The following is an 18,496-nucleotide window of genomic DNA, read 5'->3' as shown; positions in this document are numbered from 1 at the left end:
TCTATTATCTTCAGTACCTGGGTGCGCTCTACATATGGGTGGAGCTCTGTATCCACACAACATCCCTAGAAAGCTTTTGGATTGCATCTCTCTAAACTATGCTTGTACCCATGGATAGGTACCATCTAACTTAATACCCCTTTTGTATTACTTTAGTTTTGGAAAAGAGATGTTGTGTAAATCCAGAAGGCAGTAGCAAAACTTAATTCAAAACTACATCTTTTTAGGCATTGTGTGTAGCTAAATGTACAAAACTACAGACACAGGAACATAACTTGAATCTCTGGAAATAATTCAAGATCTAGAATTGCTCTTTAACAAATCAAATCTGTATTTAGATAGCTTGTCACTCAATTTAAATTTCATAAATCTAATTTACCTAATTCAGACATTTACAGGTGGTAACAGCTTTCATGGGGTGAAGTGGTGCAAGTGTCTCTGTTCTGCACCATTCACTGGAAGAAACATGTGATTCAGGTGCTCCATTGCTAGGACAGGAGACCGGTAAAATCACATTAATGGATCAGCTGCACATAAAAGTCTGCATGGAGCATACACAATATATATTATTTCAGTTGTGTGAGCAGGGGTGTTGAATTACTCTTCCTCCAATCAAAGCCTATTCTTGCCTAGTAAATGTCTGAACCATGTCGTAATTTCTGATGAGCGTTTTTCATTTGTGATTGAGCATCAGATTACTATATATTGATATTTTAATACATATTTTCACTGTAGAGATAGTACATTAGGGGGACATTGATATCAAAAATACTGATTCTAAACTGCTTCCCCATCACTTTTCCAAATACTTGTCCCTCTTTTGATACCTCAATCAAATTTATTATTAGGGTATTTTATCGTATTCTTCCCCCCCCCCCCCTGTTATTGACAACTACCTTTTCTCCTCATGTGAAGAAATTTGAGATATTGCTTAAAGTAAATTAAAGAACATTATCTTTGTACTCAGTGAAGATAATGTTCTTCCAAAAGACACTGTCATATACTTTTGTGCACTTCCTGATCTTTCTCTTTTCATTCTGATGCAGCTATTTTTTGCCTTTAGTTTGTGAATTACTACAATGGCAGTCAACATTTATAATCTCAATCTTAAACGCATTTTCCTCGGTTCAGAGCCCAGTGGGGATAAAGTTCCTATACAGGGACTTTCTTCCGTTCAGCTTGTTTAGAACTGTGATATCGTGCATTTATTGACTGGTGACAGGGGCAGCATCTAAATTGCTTAAATAATTTATAAGTGCAGTATATATCCTTTCACTTGTGCCAATAGTCATTTTTTAAAAGTTAATGTTGAAACAATGTCATCTTTGAAAATATTGTCGTGATATTGTAATATTTATCATATGTGATAGGCTGTCTCATTGTAACTGGTTAGGATCTTAAAACAATCATATACAAACTGGCTACCTAGAAATCTGACAATATCCCCTAACTATGCCATTTTATCCCAGATAGATTATAAACAGTAAAACAAATGTTTTCACCCTAAGGAATAGTGAAGATTTAAGTATTAAATAAATAAGAATAAAGCTGTCTAGCATGGAGGAGTGTCTCATAAAGTCCACAGATGTTAGTAATTCTGTCACTGTAATTCTGTTACGTGGAGTAGGTCCCACTGATTTCCATGGAATTTATTTCCACATAAGCATGCTTAGGAATAGTCTCAGCAAATTTGGTTGAGAAAGGGATACAATCTATCTAAGTATTTCCTCTTTGTCTCCTCTTTTACATATTATTGTACCGTATTTTTTGCTCCATAAGACACAATTTTTTCCTCCTAAAAAGGAAGGGGAAATGTCTGTGCGTCTTATGGAGCGAATGTGTGGTCCCTGGCAGTGGCGGAGCTGGGGACTTTGGTTCTTGGAGCAGTGGGGGCGTGGCATGTCGCCCGTGCGAGCATCCTAATGATGGCGCCCGCGTGAGCATCCCCCAAGAAGGCTTTAGAACACTCTTTATAGTTCCCTCCATCCGAGGGACTCTGTGACTTGCATGAGAGCAGCCGGGAGCCAGCGCAGAGGGGGAATTTTCTCCCTCGCGTGCTCTGTCAAATTGGGACTGGGAGCTCCCGCCAAGCAATATATCCGCCTCTTAGCTGCCAGATGCCCATGTATGTCTGAAGGCTCTGAGGGAGACGTTGCCCAGAAGTAGAGGAAACGGGTCTCTTTATCCCTTGGATGAGCAAGCAAGGCTGGCAGGCAACACTTTTGGGTTTTGTTTGCAAGGCGAGGTGGCAACCTTCACTTTTGCTCTGTTTTTGTTTTGCATTTTTATGTTGTGGTCTTTGGATGGAGGGCGGTATACAAATTAACAACGCCTGATCTAGACAAGCTAGTTCTCTCTCGCTCTCTCTCCACCCCCTCCCCCAGTGTCCTCTCTCCCGGGGAGCTGTTGCGGCTTAATGCCAAGCCAGAGAGAGAGAGAGGTGCTACCAACAGAGCCGAGTAATGTCCGAGCAAATATTGCCCAGGGAGATAGATGTTGCGGCTGGAGAATGAGGCTCACTGAAAAGAGCGGCAGCGGCGGCTGTTGGTGCAGCCGCCGTGAATGCCAATGAGTTCAGTTTCACCGCTGCTGCTGCCTTTGGAGGCAGGCTTACTGAGCTGCAGGCGCTGTCCCGTTGCCAAGGCTCCAGCAGGTGCGTCTTATGGTCAGGTGCATCTTATGGAGCGAAAAATACGGCACTTTGTTTGGACTAGAAATTACCGCACAGGACAAATGCTTACAAGATTTGTCAGACATTGGTCCAATTCAACTAGGCACTAAAAGCATGTCAGTCAACCTTGGGTGATGAATTCTCAAAAACTCCTCTAGGAAGATGTTAAAACTTAGGGGACACACCTTGCATCAATAATAAAACGAAATGAAATGAATTTCTAATGTATATCCTGCCTGCCTTATTTCCACTTTGGGCCACACCTTTCTGTACCTATCCAAACTTTAATATCTTTGCAGATGAAAAATAACAAAGATGAGCTGTATTTGTAAGGAAAAAGAACAATCATGGTATCTTAGTAACTAAAGAGACTGGATCCATTTCTCATTTATGGAAGATTAAAGACAGAATAACAGGATGTGTTAGAACAATCTTCATACTTTGCCCACCTAGGGACTTCAGGACTTATGAGCAAAACAAATACTCCCATTCCAAAGGCCAGATAAATAGTGTTAAAATCTTGCTTCTGAAAACCAATTTCCTTTCATCAGAACCTTAGATGAAAATCAATTAAAAGCCAAATAAAACCAAAGCTTCAAATTCAGAACAGCTTTTCAAGTGACACTACAAGGCGGGCAGAATATGATGGAGGGGAAAATCACATATAATAGCACTTTACTCCCAGACTGCTATTTTCAAACTACTAAAAAGCACAGAGAAAAATAACAGAAAAAGGTTGATACGTTATCTTTTGTTGAAACAAGACATCAGGATCACCTCGTTCTCTTTTCCCCTCTTGCTAATTGGAAGTAGGATTCCTAATCTGAACAGTCTTTATCTACAATGATATATATATAGATATATATGTGTGTGCGCACGTGCACGTATAAATATATATGCATATATTTATACTTGTGCACACCATACACATATATATTCAGTTATGTAACTGAGCAGATATTAGTGGCAGTGTATGCAAAACAAAAGAGAAAACAAAAATTACTTTTAACAAGGTTACACTTTTGTTTTTTTTGTTTTTTTACACAAATACTGTGGTAAATATATTTTTTTAGAAAATCAGCACTCTATCTGGTAAACACCACATCTGTCCCTCTATAAAATTTTGAATTAAAAAAAATCTTGAGAACTTTTTTTTTTAGTTACTTCCCACCCACTTTCTACGTCACTTTCCTCCACAAGAATAAATCTTGATGCAGCCTTTTAAAAAACAAAAAAACAAACCTACCCCCAAAGATTGTGGGAGCTAATCCTTTTCGTGTATCTAGAACACTAGGTGGGGGAAAAAAATATTGAAATCTTTTCCTTTTGCTGTTTCTCTTTGATATTTGCAAAAGTCCCGTTGATTGTGCTGAGGCCCATGGCTCAGCAAAGACACTGAATAAATTACATAAAATGCCAGCTTTGCTCACCTCAATTCTTACTTCATTGTTCCTAGCTTTTGATGAAATATGGTGTTGATGTTAGTGGGGAGGAAAGAAGTTGGGAATCGTGAATCAGAATGTGTGGAATGGAACAGAATCCACAAGAGGAACCTATTATTCTCCTTCCCCATCCTGCAGGGACTCCACACCATCCAACCCAAACTCCCTTGCCCTTCTCCACAGCCCTTTTTTAAGATAGCAAGACTAATGGTGGAATCCAATAGGGCCCATTTTCGGTGGTTGCTGCTCAACCATATGGTTCTATTCCACAGTTTTAACTGGATACTGTGAAGTCCAAAGCGGTCAGAATTGTGAATCTGTCCATTGAAACACTGTAAGCGGTGTACTTACGACAGTAGGCCTTGTAGATTTCATAACATATTTCTCCTCTAGTTGTTGGGGTTTTTTTGTGTGTAGTGCTCTTCACAAGTGACAAAGAAGATTTTTTTAAAAGTTTTTTTTTGTAGTAAAGAAGGGTTGTATTTAGAGGCCAGTAGCTAGAGATCCAACCAGTAGATCTCTTGAAGCACTATCTGGCCTTAAGGCCACCATCAAAGGAAGGCTGAGCTAATTACTATTCACCCAGCTTCCAGAAATGTAATGTACCAGCAGGCAAAAAACAGTTCTTCATGTAGTACAAAAATGAAATGAAAATAAACAAACAAAAAAGTAAAAATGAAAAAAAAATTATTAAATTCTAGTGCCATAGCTTTTTGTTGTTGTTTCTCTGGTTGGGCTTTGTTGTTGTTCATAACAGAATAGATTTTACTTATCCATCTGAAACATGCATCCTCATGTGGTCATTGAAATGCTCAATTTGGTCAAACTTAGCAGGACAGACGGAGCAGACATATGTGGTTCCCTCTGCGCAGGCCATCACTCCAGTGGGAAGAGCCCTTGCACCAGTGCCCGTTGTGCTAGGTGTTCCATTTGTGGCACTATGAAGAGCCACGTGTCTTTCGAGCAGGGTCTTGTGTGAGAATTTTTTCTTGCAGATGTAGCATTCATAGGATTTCTCCCCACGGTGGAGCCGCATGTGCACATTTAGGGAGCTCTTCTGGGTAAAACGCTTGTTACAGATGCTGCATTGGTAGGCTCTGACACCGGTGTGAGTCACCATGTGTTTGATTAGGTAATCCTTTAGGGAGAAGGATCGCCAACAAATGCTGCATTGGTGCGGCTTCTCACCTGCATAATAGCATAAGGGGAGAGGAAAAGATGGGGAGAAAGAGAGAACCGGTGAGAAAAATTTTTAACACTGAATAAGGTCTCTAACGAATTAGCTACTTCTTTTTGTTATAATTATAGAACAACAGTTAGGGAGGAGAGCTTTCTTGGAAATCAGTATCTACTTTTATTGTATGTGATATTTTCTCTCTCTTACTTCATTTGAAGGTGATAACTCATTTTCTCAAACAACAGAAAATGAACACAAATATAAAGTAACTTGGCCAAAATGAAGAACAGAGTGATGGTTTCTTGGCTTTCTCGTCAGTATTGTTTCAGCCTACAAGAATTGTTGGTTTTGTTATGCTGTGGATATTAATGTATAGCTGGGTTAGATAACCTTCTTAGAGCACACTATATTTTAACACGGGACATACAGACCAGGGAGTTTTGCTTCACTGGATTACTGTTTATTTAGCTAGCTAGCAATTTTGAATATCAGTTAAAACACTTTTTAAAATCATGTTAATAAAGGGAAATATATTATTCAAAACATACAAAACCTTTCTGTTAATGCCAGTGCTTTGTTTTCTTAAACAATGTTTAGGGGGTACTCTCATTTTCCTACTCATATTGAAATACTGCCCCTCAATGAGGCCAAACTTAGATACACAAAATGTTTAGGGGTATGTGTACCCCTGTGTCCCCCCCAGAAAAAAGCACTGGTTAATACATTTTGAAGTTAACACTTGGCTAAAGGTTCAACTCTGTGTAGCACACAGCAGCAACTGGTAGCTACTTTACAGCAAGGCATCAAAAATGGAATTAGGGGATCATGCCTTTGCTGTAGCTGCATCCATAGTGAAGTATGAGACATATATCTTAGAAGTGACAGTTGGTGAGGTGTGGCACTGTCTCCTAACATACTATACCACCCCCCGCACCTTGCTATAACTTCCTTTGGTATCATTTATCTTCCCAACCAAATGGACTATGTTGCTTCTCTTTACAGGTTAAGGAGACGCTTTTAAAAGTGTGTTTACACTGAAAGTTACATTTTTCACTTTGTATCTTTCGGCAGTGAATTTTCGCCAGGTAAGTGACTATATTAATTTCCCAGCCAAGAAATTAAATTACAAAATAAAGTATAAGGAGCAGGATCTCCTTATCACCTTAAAAACTGACAGTATTTGGTGGCCTGCTTTTTCATAGGCTAGTGCCCACTTCTCAAACTTATCAGTTTTCCAAGCTAGGTCACTGAAGTTTTCTTCCCACAAAGATTGGAAAATGTATACTTTGGGATTTATTTTTATCCAGATTCATGATGAAAGTTTTTGGCATGAAAGATCCTACATTTAGGGGTTTTAGAATAGTTCTCAAAGATATTTACAGCTCTAAAACTTGCTTATGATACAAAACTTTACCTGTTCTAGCATTTAATTTTCATTTGTTCTCAAGAAGATGTGCTACTGTATTGCATAGGTGGGCAACCAGCAGTCTTCACCTTTGCAGCTCTGAAGCTGCCCCATTCTCCCATCCCATTAGACTTCCTACCTTCCTGTTCATTGCCTTATTTTATCTGACTTTTTAATGTTCTTTCCTACTCTTTCTATATCATTTCAGAAGAATTGTAAGAATTTTTTTCTCCGCTTGTCTGAGAACAAACTGATGTGCTTTTACAATATATGAGAATAAGATGTTGAAAGAGACAATTATGAATTCTTTCAGCATCATATGACTATTATTATTATTATTATTATTATTATTTAAATGCAACATTAGGGTGTTAAATAGAAGAATATCTCTTCTAACCGACTGCATATTTATAAAGGTTTTTCCTCTCTGAGCCTACAGCCTCACAAATAAGAGCCACACACTTACCTGTATGTACAAACATGTGCTTGACATAATTCTGTTTGGCGGTGAAAGTCTTGTTGCAGAGGGTGCACTCATAAGGCTTTTTTTCACCCTGCCCACCTGCTGTGCTGTGGCCTGCAGAAGGAGCCAGGGGCTGTGGGGCTGGCAGTTGAGCAGTAAAGGTTGACAGACCAGGCTGGGAGACTGTCACAAACTGTGTCTGTTGGCCTAAGGGTTGGGGCAGGCTGAAGAGGAAAGGCTTAGGACCACTGCCAGCAGACTGTGTAGTAAACAGTGCAGGCAGGTAGGTATTGCCAGCTGTGCCAATGACTTGTGTGTTGCTGGTCAGGGTCAGCGGCATCCTCAGATTGCTGGTGAGGGTTTCTGTCTGGCGTAAGTAGAGCTGGGTGCTTGGCAATGTTTGGGCAACAGTTGTAGTGATAGAAGGCTGCAAAGTCCCCTTTTCAGTACTGTTGCTTACAGTGAGCAGTGTGCTGTCCCTTTCAATGTCATTGCCTCTCTCCGGTGAGGAAGAGTTGGCATCTATGTGCTGCTGCTGAATGCCTTCAGCAGAAGCATCATTTTGTTCTGCTTGAGGAGGGTCTTGCTGACCTTCTCGGCTTAGACCAGTTATGAATTGCTGCTCAACAGAATCAGGCTCAGTGCCAATAGAGGAACTGACTCCTGAGTCAAAGCTTTCCCCCTTGGGCTCGCTCTCAGTGCCTTCTGCTTGATCTGTATCCTCAGTGCATTCTTCAGATTCATTTCGCTCTAGGATCTGTACCCTCTGCTGTCCATAGTAGTCATAGTCATCCTCCATCTCTTGCTTGATGTGAATATTGCCCATGAGGGTCTGGATCCGAACTGGACGTGGTTGCTTCCGGCAGTGTGTAGTTTCTGGGGTAGTGGAGAGATACCGCTCCATCTGCTGTGAGCGCTCATGGATCCGTGTAATCCAGCTTGGGTCTTCTATACGATGGTCTCTGGAAAGTCCCAGCGCTGTTTCATGGTGGCTGACCACTGCTCCACTGTAGAATGAACGCTCTCCGCTACCATTCTGCATAGAACAGGCATACAATGCTGAATAGATCCTGTCTACACTGTGCTGTGAGTGACTTTGCAGGTAGCCGGACTCTGTATCACTGCTCTGTCCTGAAGTGGCTGACTCAGGAGTTCCTCGCGGCGTCTCCTGGGCAGAATCCTGGATCACTGGATAGATGTCGCCCACATTCTGTGACACAATCCGGGTGCACTCGTCAATCACAGTCTTGATCTGAAGGATGCTGGCTGCTGTGAGGATCTGCAAGGCCTCTGACTGCGAGACCCGTAGCACCCCGCTGTACATGAAGTCAATGAGCTTTTGTACTGACTGGACTGACACCACAGAAGGAATTTCAATGTCGCTGTAGCCCAGTAGCAGCTTGTCCTGGAAGAAGGGACTGCCGGCCGCCAGCACACAACGGTGGGCGCGCAGCATGCTCCCGTGGATGCGGACCGTCACATCACAGAAGTGGCCACGGTTGCGTTGCTCGTTGAGGGTCTCGAGCACAGAATTGCTGAAGTTGTGGAGATTGATGCTATGAATGCGCTCTGTCATCCCCTTGCAACTAATGTTACCTGCAGTAATGGAAAAGGCACAATAAAAAGGCAGATGAGATGCTGATACAGGCATGTTCTGCCTCCCCCATTGTGTAATGTTGAATTTTTTTAGTCTGGGAAAACTTCAGTTCAGAATTTTATTGCTCAGCTTAAAAAAATATTAGGAAGGTTATGCAAAAAATAGAAGTTCACTAAGATTTGAGGTGTGCGTAGCCTCCTTAATTAGAAAGTGAATTAGGTAATCATGCCAACCATTTCGCCTTCCCAATAATGAAGAGTTCAGTGTTCTTTCCAAGTGCCTTCAGAAATACAGACAGGAGAATGTGTATGTTCCTACACATTCCCCTTTAAACACATATGGAAGATGAAGTAAAAAGTGTCTGCATAACTATATTTAGTTGTGGATGTACAGATCAAAATATTTACTATCTACCAGTACTAAAACCAATTTTAATGCCAGCTTAAGTAATGGTTTGTTTAACTTTCTCACAGGAGAAACATAGCAGTTTAATTATTGATAAATGAATGCTTCGGGTGGCCTTATGCCAGTGGAATTACAGCTCCACTATGTCTGGGAGAAAATCTAGCAATATTGTTTAAGACATTGGTTATAGGTTTGTGTTTATTTTTATTTTTTACTACATTTGGATCTCACTTTTCAGGCAAAGCAGCTCCCAGAGCTACATACATGCAAGGCAGTCCCTACTCTCAGGCTGACAATAAACAAACCCACAACATCCAAGGGAAAAGGGACAGGGAGGGAGCGGGAAAATCATAACCAAAATTCGGGCACCAGTTCTTAAACAGTTGCTCCTATAAATGACCCGCTGTTACAGTTCAGGCACAGGTGGTGTCTGATGGAGCTGGCCTTCACACCAGACCTGATGGAGTGAGCAAAGAGGCCTGATGGAGCCTGTCAAATATGATGATAGGACTGATGGGAGCTGTAGTCCAAATGAAACATCTGGAGGGCACCTGGTTGGCAAATGCTACTGTATGCAATTGCTGTGCCTGAAACCCACTATGATTAAGCTGGCACCCACATTATCATCTGTAAGGAGGTGGGGTAAAATGTACTTAATTGCCAGGGGAAGGGAAGGGCATCTAACGACACAGCTGTTGGCCAGCCTAGCCTCAAATTAAGAAACCAAAACTGAGGGCTTCCCCAAAGCCTAGGACAAGATGGTGCCCTCCCATGACTTGGACAGAAACTGGCTGGAATGGCAGCTGAATCAGATTTCCACAAAGGTAAAGCGACAACATCTTACACTCTCCCTAAGGGGAGCAGACTAGCTCTGCTCTCAAACACTTTCTCTCCTCCCACCCCCACTCCAGCATCTGCCACATGAGGCTGTTGGGTAACAGTAGAGCCGGCTCTGCAGAAAACCTCTGAATCCTCACAGTGTCTCATTGCCACCACCGCCAAGGGGGCTACACTATCGAGAACCACCAGGACCTCATTGGAAATGTTACAGTTCCTTTAAGTCTGGGAGCCACTTCACACTTCATGTAGCAATTGTTTTTAGTTCACCAGTGTTACCCCAGTGTTTTCAACATAACCTATGTTAATTTCCACCCACCTCCATTCATTGCCTCCCAGGATAAGAACTACAGTTGCATTTGATTACTGTGCCCTTTCTGAATGCACCTTTATTCAGAACCTGCAATTAAAATGTTAAGTGTGAAAGGCAAAATTGTTCTGGAATAAGAGGTCTAGAGAATTTAAAACCCCACCCACGTTTACGTTTCATAAGCAATTTTTCTAGGTGTAAAGCAAACACCTTCTCCCAAGTCCCCAGATATGTTCAATATATTTATAACCAGACAACAGACGATAGTATGTATGCAAGTCACAACTCCTGAAATATAGGGTGTAACTACATATGAAACTTAAATATGCCTATTAAACCCTCAACATTATTTCCTTCAAAGAATAAAATCCACTTCAGAGGGGCAGAGTGGAGAAGGGAGAGGATATTTAAACCCTTCCCTGCCCATTTCAAGCTGCTCCCCTAAGCAACTTTGCTTCCAGAAGTGAGGGTTTGAACCCATGTTTGCAAAGGACAGGGGTTAATACCATGTCTCCACCCCCAATTGCCCTCTCGCAAGAGGAAAAAGAGGAAGAAAAGGGATTAATTTGTAAATAGTAAAGAAAAGCAAGACTGATGGAGAGAAAAAATAAGCCTAAGAAACATCCCCTGAAGAAAATGGGTTCCTAAAGGAAGACCAGATTTTGCAACCACTTTTGATATAGCAAAAGAGCTGGCTTCCGTTCATTACTATTGCATAGTGGCAATTACCTCCAACTGTACCCTCATCAGCTGAAATCTACCATGTCATAGAGAATTGTTTAAGAAATCATTCTCCGGTACATGAGAAATATACATGATGACATGGATCTAATGTCTCACCAGGTGTGGTACATTCAGAAGAAAGGGTTGCCATCTGAAAATGACTGGTAAAAGCCATCTTGTCAAAAATGAGTGTGAAAAATAGGCTTAAATAGCCCAGTTCAATGATAAGCAGGGGCCTTCAAGCCTTTTGGGCTTAACCCTGTCTCAGAGTGGCCTTACTTTTGACATGTACTAAATCAAACACTTCATTATTCACCAATTTCGGTATCAGGAATGGGGAAGAATGAAAAGACACTTTTACAGAAACAAAGCCAGAGGTAAAGAAGTGCATCGCAGGCTACTAAGAATATTCGTTTAAAAATGGCATCCAAATAAATAATCCATACATCTGAAATATTCTTTAACTGAGAATATTTGTTAAAGAATATGGCCCTTGTGGTCTCTTCCAACTCTATGATTCTATGATAAATATACAAATCAATTCACTCACTCACCTAATTGTCACTGCATAGAATATTCAGAACAAAGAAGAAGAAAGGACTCCTGTCTCATTCTGTTCCCAGACCTGCCACTTTCTTTAAAGTTAATACAGTGGGAAATGTTTCTGTGAATTGAAGCAGCCTTTGTTAACTGACCCTCTTTTGCCCAGTGAATATCAACATAGAAATCCCAATGGACTCTGCTTGAGAAACTACTGTATAAGAGTTTGTTCCTTTTTGTGAAAGCAGGTTGATTCAGAAATGGCACACAAATGAAAGGGTGTGAAAATGCAAAGGCTATTCTTACCCGAGCCAGCAATGAATGGTCATATAGCCTGGAGGGAGGGGTGATATAACACAGATTGTGCACATGTGTCATACTTTCAGAATGCTGACAGGGGCTGACAAGGGGATTTTATCCTGCGGGCAAGGGTCTGGAAAATGTTTTTGTTATCCCTTTAAAACTTACTAATAGTCAGGAATATGCATGTACCATTCTGTTTGGAATGAAACATCAGATTATGTCAGATCCTTTATGCTAACACAACCACTTTAAAATAAGAGGAAGGTACTGAATTCTGAATGGTGGAACTGTTAATTGTAGTGTTTGAGTGTGCATGAAATGTTACTTGGAGCTGCACAGAGCCTAGTAATTATGATTTACAAGGGTGACTAAGGCTGTAGATTCAGATAGAATACTAGATTTCAGTTAATTGGACTTGAGTTCCTGACTTAAACTTAACTTATTTCCATAATGGGCTACACTTATATTAAAAGCATGCATACAGTTGCAAACCAAAGTAGTATAATTCTAGTAAAATTCTAACTAATTATTAGACTAAACCCCAATAACCAAAGAGAATTCTGAAATTTTCATATTCCAAAATATTCTTGTTAGGTAGCTTTAAAATATGCAGGAAAAGTAAAATCTGATTATTAAAAAATGCTAGAGCTCAGTTGTAAGCATAATGTAAATGAAAGATGATTAACAGTGTCAGTTTTGAAAAGAAACTTAATCAGAACTCCTCCTTGTAAAATGATTTCAGATCTTATTGCACTATTGCCAATAATCCATTAACAATTCCAAAGAAATTATTTATCTGTGTTAAAACCAATTCCTTAATCTAATATTCTTTCAAGTAACACATTCAATGAATTAAGATACTGTTTATTTTACGTGGTAGTTAATCTGTTGATGGATTATAAGCAATAAAGTTAGCTAAAGGGAAATTCAAAACACCTGATTTTTTCTTCAATGTGTACATAAAAATGGCCACATGATGGCATCATTTCTCAAGAAAAGAAAGCTGATGAATGTTACTATCTAGTTTGAGCTCTGAGCAGTTCGATCTGGGAAGAAGGTGCAAATGTAGGACTGCAACTGTTTTCTGACTGCTTTTAACAGCCAGCCAACAAGCAAAAATTCAGCAGTCAGAACTTCCTACAAGTAGAAATCTATTTTTGTTCAATAAATTTCTGTCCAATAAATGCCACCTGTTCTGTATTCATTAAAGGAATATCCATTGCAGTAAACAAACAAACAAAACCCCAACACTATAGCCCCTTGATATGCTTGGCTTCACAGCTATACAAAACACATGCAAGTTATAGGATCAGGTTAGCTGCCTCTGCCTCTGTATTAAAGCAAGAACTGCATTTGTATGTGTGTACAGTGGAAGTGCCTGATCACCTCATCTGTCTCCTGAGAAATCTCTATGTGGGACAAGAAGCTACAGTTAGAACTGGATATGGAACAACTGATTGGTTCAAAATTGGGAAAGGAGTTCGACAAGGCTGTATATTGTCTCCCTGCTTATTTAACTTATATGCAGAATTCATCATGCAAAAGACTGGACTGGATGAATCCCAAGCTGGAATTAAGATTGCTGGAAGAAATATCAACAACCTCAGATATGCAGATGATGCAACCTTGATGGCAGAAAGTGAGGAGGAATTAAAGAACCTTTTAATGAGGATGAAAGAGGAGAGTGCAAAATATGGTCTGAAGCTCAACATAAAAAAAAACTAAGATCATGGCCACTGGTCCCATCACCTCCCGGCAAATAGAAGGGGAAGAAATGGAGGCAGTGAGAGATTTCACTTTCTTGGGCTCCATGATCACTGCAGATGGTGACAGCAGTCACAAAATTAAAAGCCGCCTGCTTCTTGGGAGAAAAGCAGTGACAAACCTAGACAGCATCTTAAAAAGCAGAGACATCAACTTTGCCGACAAAGGTCCGAATAGTTAAAGCTATGGTTTTCGCAGTAGTGATGTATAGAAGTGAGAGCTGGACCATAAAGAAGGCTGATCGCCAAAGAATTGATGCTTTTGAATTATGGTGCTGGAGGAGACTCTTGAGAGTTTCATGGACTGCAGGAAGATCAAACCTATTCATTCTTAAGGAAATCAGCCCTGAATGCTCACTGGAAGGACAGATCCTGAAGCTGAGGCTCCAATACTTTGGCCACCTCATGAGAAGGGAAGACTCCCTGGAAAAGACCCTGATGTTGGGAAAGACTGAGGGCACAAGGAGAAGGGGACGACAGAGGACGAGATGGTTGGACAGTGTTCTCGAAGCTACCAGCATGAGTTTGACCAAACGGCGGGAGGCAGTGGAAGACAGGAGTGCCTGGTGTGCTCTGGTCCATGGGGTCACGAAGAGTCGGACACGACTAAACAACAACAACAACAGTGGAAAGTGCACAGATTCTTCATATTTAATCTGATTGTGCAGGGTTCCCAACTGCATGGAAGTTAAACATGTGTACCAATATGCATGCATAGAAAGCCCTATTTTCACTATCTGCATTTAGCAGGGATAAGAAAATCTCTACGTGCAATTGACCATGTTACATTTCCCCTTTCATATTCTTAAATCGATTCAGGAAACAATCTAAAAATTGAACAGATATTTATTTTTCTCTTCAATTCCAAACTGCAATCCAATGTATAAAGGTAAAGGTACCTCTGCCCGTACGGGCCAGTCTTGCCAGACTCTAGGGTTGTGCTCTCATCTCACTCTATAGGCCGGGAGCCAGCGCTGTCTGCAGACACTTCCGGGTCACGTGGCCAGCGTGACGAAGCTGCATCTGGCGAGCCAGCGCAGCACACAGAACACCGTTTACCTTCCCGCTGGTAAGCGGTCCCTATTTATCTACTTGCACCCGGGGGTGCTTTCAAACTGCTAGGTTGGCAGGCGCTGGGACCGAACGACGGGAGCGCACCCCGCCGCGGGGATTCGAACCGCCGACCATACGATCGGCAAGTCCTAGGCGCTGAGGTTTTACCCACAGCGGCACCCGCGTCCCTCCCCAATCCAATGTATACCTTGCTTTATATATTGTCTATTGTCCTCTCCTGACTGCATTAAATAGGCACTTGCTAGTAGCTGAAAACTACCCAGGCTAAAAGGTTGATATGATCTCTATTTATTTATTTATTCCTGTCCTTTTATAAGCAACACACAGAGTCTGAGTCAGAAGGGATGAAAGAGAATTTCCTAAAAGCATGAGTTCATGACAACACACACACACACAGATGCACCTCAGAAGTGTGCAGAGCTACTACTGAGCTTGTCAGTGATGTAGTTTACCTAAATTTATTTATTACTTATTCCATTTTTACCCCAGTTTCCCACTCAATGATTCTATTATGTATTCATTCATTAATAAAAGTATTTAGATCCCACCATCTCATAAAATATTGGGACAGTACACAACAACATGTATCCAATAAAATGCAAAACACTATTTAAAACAGTACAGAACAACATTTAAAATGACAGACTAATCAATAACATTTTAAGCAACTGCATAAGTCTGTCAGCCTGAAAGTCAAAAGCTAGGATGCTTGCCAAATGTCTGCTGGAAGAGCGTTCCACAGCATGGGATCAGTGACACTAAATGTCCAACTTCTAGAGGAGGCCAGTTGGGCATCTGTAACATGGGGGAAATTGGCTCATGGCAAGAAAAACATCAGAAAATAATGCAACCATTTAGGTGCTCTTTCAGAGGCTGAGGCACTATTCATATGATCTAGCCATAAACATGCAGTCACTAAGATTATGCAATTCAACATCAACTTCACTGGAATGGTCATGCCTGATTATCATCTTCCAAAGCAACTACTCTATTCCCAATTTAAGAAAGGAAAGTGTAATGCCGGTGGACAACAAAAGAGGTTTAAAGACGCTCTCAAAGCAAATATAAAATAATGTAGTATAAACACCGGCCTGCAAGTGCTCCAGTTAGAGAACAGCCTTCACCAAAGGCATCATGGATGAACTCAGGACGAAAGGGAGAAACAAGCTAAGAGGGAGGCACGTTTGGCAAGTCCTCACCATGATCAACTCCCACCTGGAAACATATGTCCCCACTGTGGAACGATGTGCGGATCCAGAATTGGCCTCCACTGTAACTTATGGACACATTGTTAAGACCACATTCATGGAAGACAATCTTATCAGCTACGAGTGATCGCCAAAGAAGAAGAAGAAATTGTTGCTGCTTGATAAAGTGTCACCATGATTGTGCATAGGAACATGGGAAGCTCCCTTATACCAAGTCAAATCATTGGTTCATCTTAGCCAGTAATGTTGTAGGTTTGGTAGTGGTCAGTCTAGATAATGTCCTGAGTCCCTTCCAGTTCTTTGAGTCTGGTATCCTGTGAGGTGACAGTCTAACAAGAGGAGTTTGCCGAACTAGTCAGACAAATTTCTTGGTGAGACCATGGCCTTAGCTGGCCACTTAAGTGTCCTCATCAGCATCCCAAAAGAATGGGCTAGGTTGCAAGAGGTACAACTAAGTGATGGTGAGGAAAAAGAAGGAAATGGGTGTGCCTCCCCCACCTAGCTTCCAGAGGGAGAGAACAATAAGAGTCTAGTCAGTGTGAGCTGAGTTAGAAGCAGGCTGGAAAGCTGGAGACACAGAGACATGCTTGTTCTTTGCTGGATCAAAACTTGTGATCTTGTGTCAATGCTGTGAGCCCGTCTATCTTATACCCAGGTTATATATGTGTAAATACAACCATATATCCTAAAGATACCAGTGTCTCTGCTGCCCTTCATTCCAAGGCAGCCGGGAAGGAAGCTGCTCGGGTGCCTGGGGTAGAGCGCCCAGGAGCGGAGCAAGCCACCCATAGCGGCGGGGTGAGGGCGGGGCCTCCAGTCTGCCTGCCTCCTCCCACTCAGCCGACCTACAGTTGGGGGAGAGGCAGCGGGTCAACCGTTTGGGCAGTGCAGAGCCTACGCGCGCCCAAGCCACGCATCTCTCCCAGGAGAGACGTGTGGCTTGGGTGCGCTGCAGGCCCCGCAGTGAGTGCCACCCGGCATTTTGTCACCCCCCTCAATGGTGACACCCAGGGTGGACCACACCTACCGCACCCCCTTCCTCCACCCCTGTTCCAAGGTAAATGAACCTGGGTAAGTGCCTGGAAACCCTGGATTCTCTCACTTCTCAGAGACTGGGGTGACGTGTAACAGTAATGTGTACACTTACTGACAGCAGCTCTTTGGGGTTTCCCATTCCCAGCCCTGTGTGGAGATGATGGGAATTGAGCTTGTGGCCTTCTGCATGCCAAGCAGATACTATACTGCTGACCATACCAAGATGAATCCTATGTGGAGCAACTTGCTCGTACAAATAGCAGTTAGGCAAAGTGGTTAAAAGCATTATTAAAGAAAAAAATTGTGCTAAAGAAGAGCCAGCATGTGTTCTGCAAAAGTAAGTTCACAAACGTTAAAAAGAGTTTTTTGAGCATGCTCATAGAGTGATCTGGTACACACCGCATACTTAAAACTTTCAAAAAGCTTTTCACAAAGTCATTCATCACAGACTCTGGAGTAAACTTAACAGACATGGAATCAGAATATATATTGTCATTAAAGTTAAAGAACAAGAAGCAGGGAGTAGGAATAAAAGGGTAGTCTTCACAATGGAAGAAAGTAAAAAGTAAAATCCCCCAAGGATTTGTATTGGGACTGGTTTTCTTTTTTAAAAAAACTTCTACACAAATGATCTGAAGTTAGGGTGAGCACTGAGGTGGCTAAATTTTCAGATGATACTAAATTATCCAGAGTAGTAAAAATTCAAGAGTACTGGAACAACCCTTCTATAAAGAAAGGTTAGAATGCTTGGGGCTTTTTCATTTCGGGGAAAAAGGACAACTTGGGGGGGGGGGTACATGAACAAGATTTCTAAAATTATGCATGGCATAGAGAAAGTGGATAGACAATTCTCTTTCTTTTCCTCCTTTAATTTGTTTAATCGTTTTTCAAAGCTATTTAAGCTAGTGGCCATGACCAAACTGTATGACATAATACAGGAAACAGGTCACCCAATGAAACTGATTGGTAGGAGATTCAGGACAAAAGGAAATACTTCAGACAACACAAAACTAATTTATGGTCTAATGGGGGAAAAGTCTGTAAACTGTAACTTGTCATGAATGTACCAGCCCCAAACACAGTGGTTGTCCAATGTGCTGAAGCACTTGCATGGGAGTATGTTGCTAGTTTTTGTAGATCAGCCCATAACCAATCTTGAAACTGTTGTAAACCACCTTAAGACTTTCAGCGGAAGGTGGTATAGATAAAATTAACAATTTAGTTGTGACAGGAAAGGAGTTTCTATTAGGATGACTTGAAATGCAATGAGCTAAAACTGGTAAAGCTATCAGAGTGATGTCATTAAATGGCTGTTGAATGTAACGTATCATTTCCCTTGTAATCTAACAACAAAAATAATTCAGCAATAGATGCAAACATTCATATGTTGCTGTACAGTCATTTGTTATTTGGCCAGAGATCCTTATCCAAAGTAACACTTCTGAAAAAAGTCAAGCTGCACAAACAGAGATTTACCGTATTTTTCGCCCTATAAGACGCACTTTTCCCCCTCCAAAAATGAAGGGGAAATGTGTGTGCGTCT

At 41.4% G+C, this 18,496-nt stretch overlaps 1 protein-coding gene across 7 annotated transcripts in view; it reads right to left on the bottom strand.

The window, feature by feature from the left end:
• Positions 1 to 871: 871 nt before the first annotated feature.
• ZBTB20 (zinc finger and BTB domain containing 20) overlaps positions 872 to 18,496 on the bottom strand; it is a 471,737-nt gene continuing 454,112 nt past the window's right edge. For all 7 annotated transcript variants that reach the window (XM_028726550.2, XM_028726549.2, XM_028726546.2 and 4 more), the window contains 2 exons: positions 7,162 to 8,754; positions 872 to 5,301 (listed from right to left, as the gene is read on the bottom strand). In XM_028726550.2, coding sequence (XP_028582383.1) covers positions 4,883 to 5,301; positions 7,162 to 8,754 — 2,012 coding nt within the window. In that variant the 3' untranslated portion in view covers positions 872 to 4,882. The remainder of the gene's footprint in view (positions 5,302 to 7,161; positions 8,755 to 18,496) is intronic.

Source organism: Podarcis muralis, chromosome 4, assembly GCF_964188315.1.
Source record: "Podarcis muralis chromosome 4, rPodMur119.hap1.1, whole genome shotgun sequence".
In the NCBI taxonomy this organism is placed as follows: Eukaryota; Metazoa; Chordata; class Lepidosauria; order Squamata; family Lacertidae; genus Podarcis; species Podarcis muralis.
This window is presented reverse-complemented; position numbering and strand designations above follow the sequence as displayed.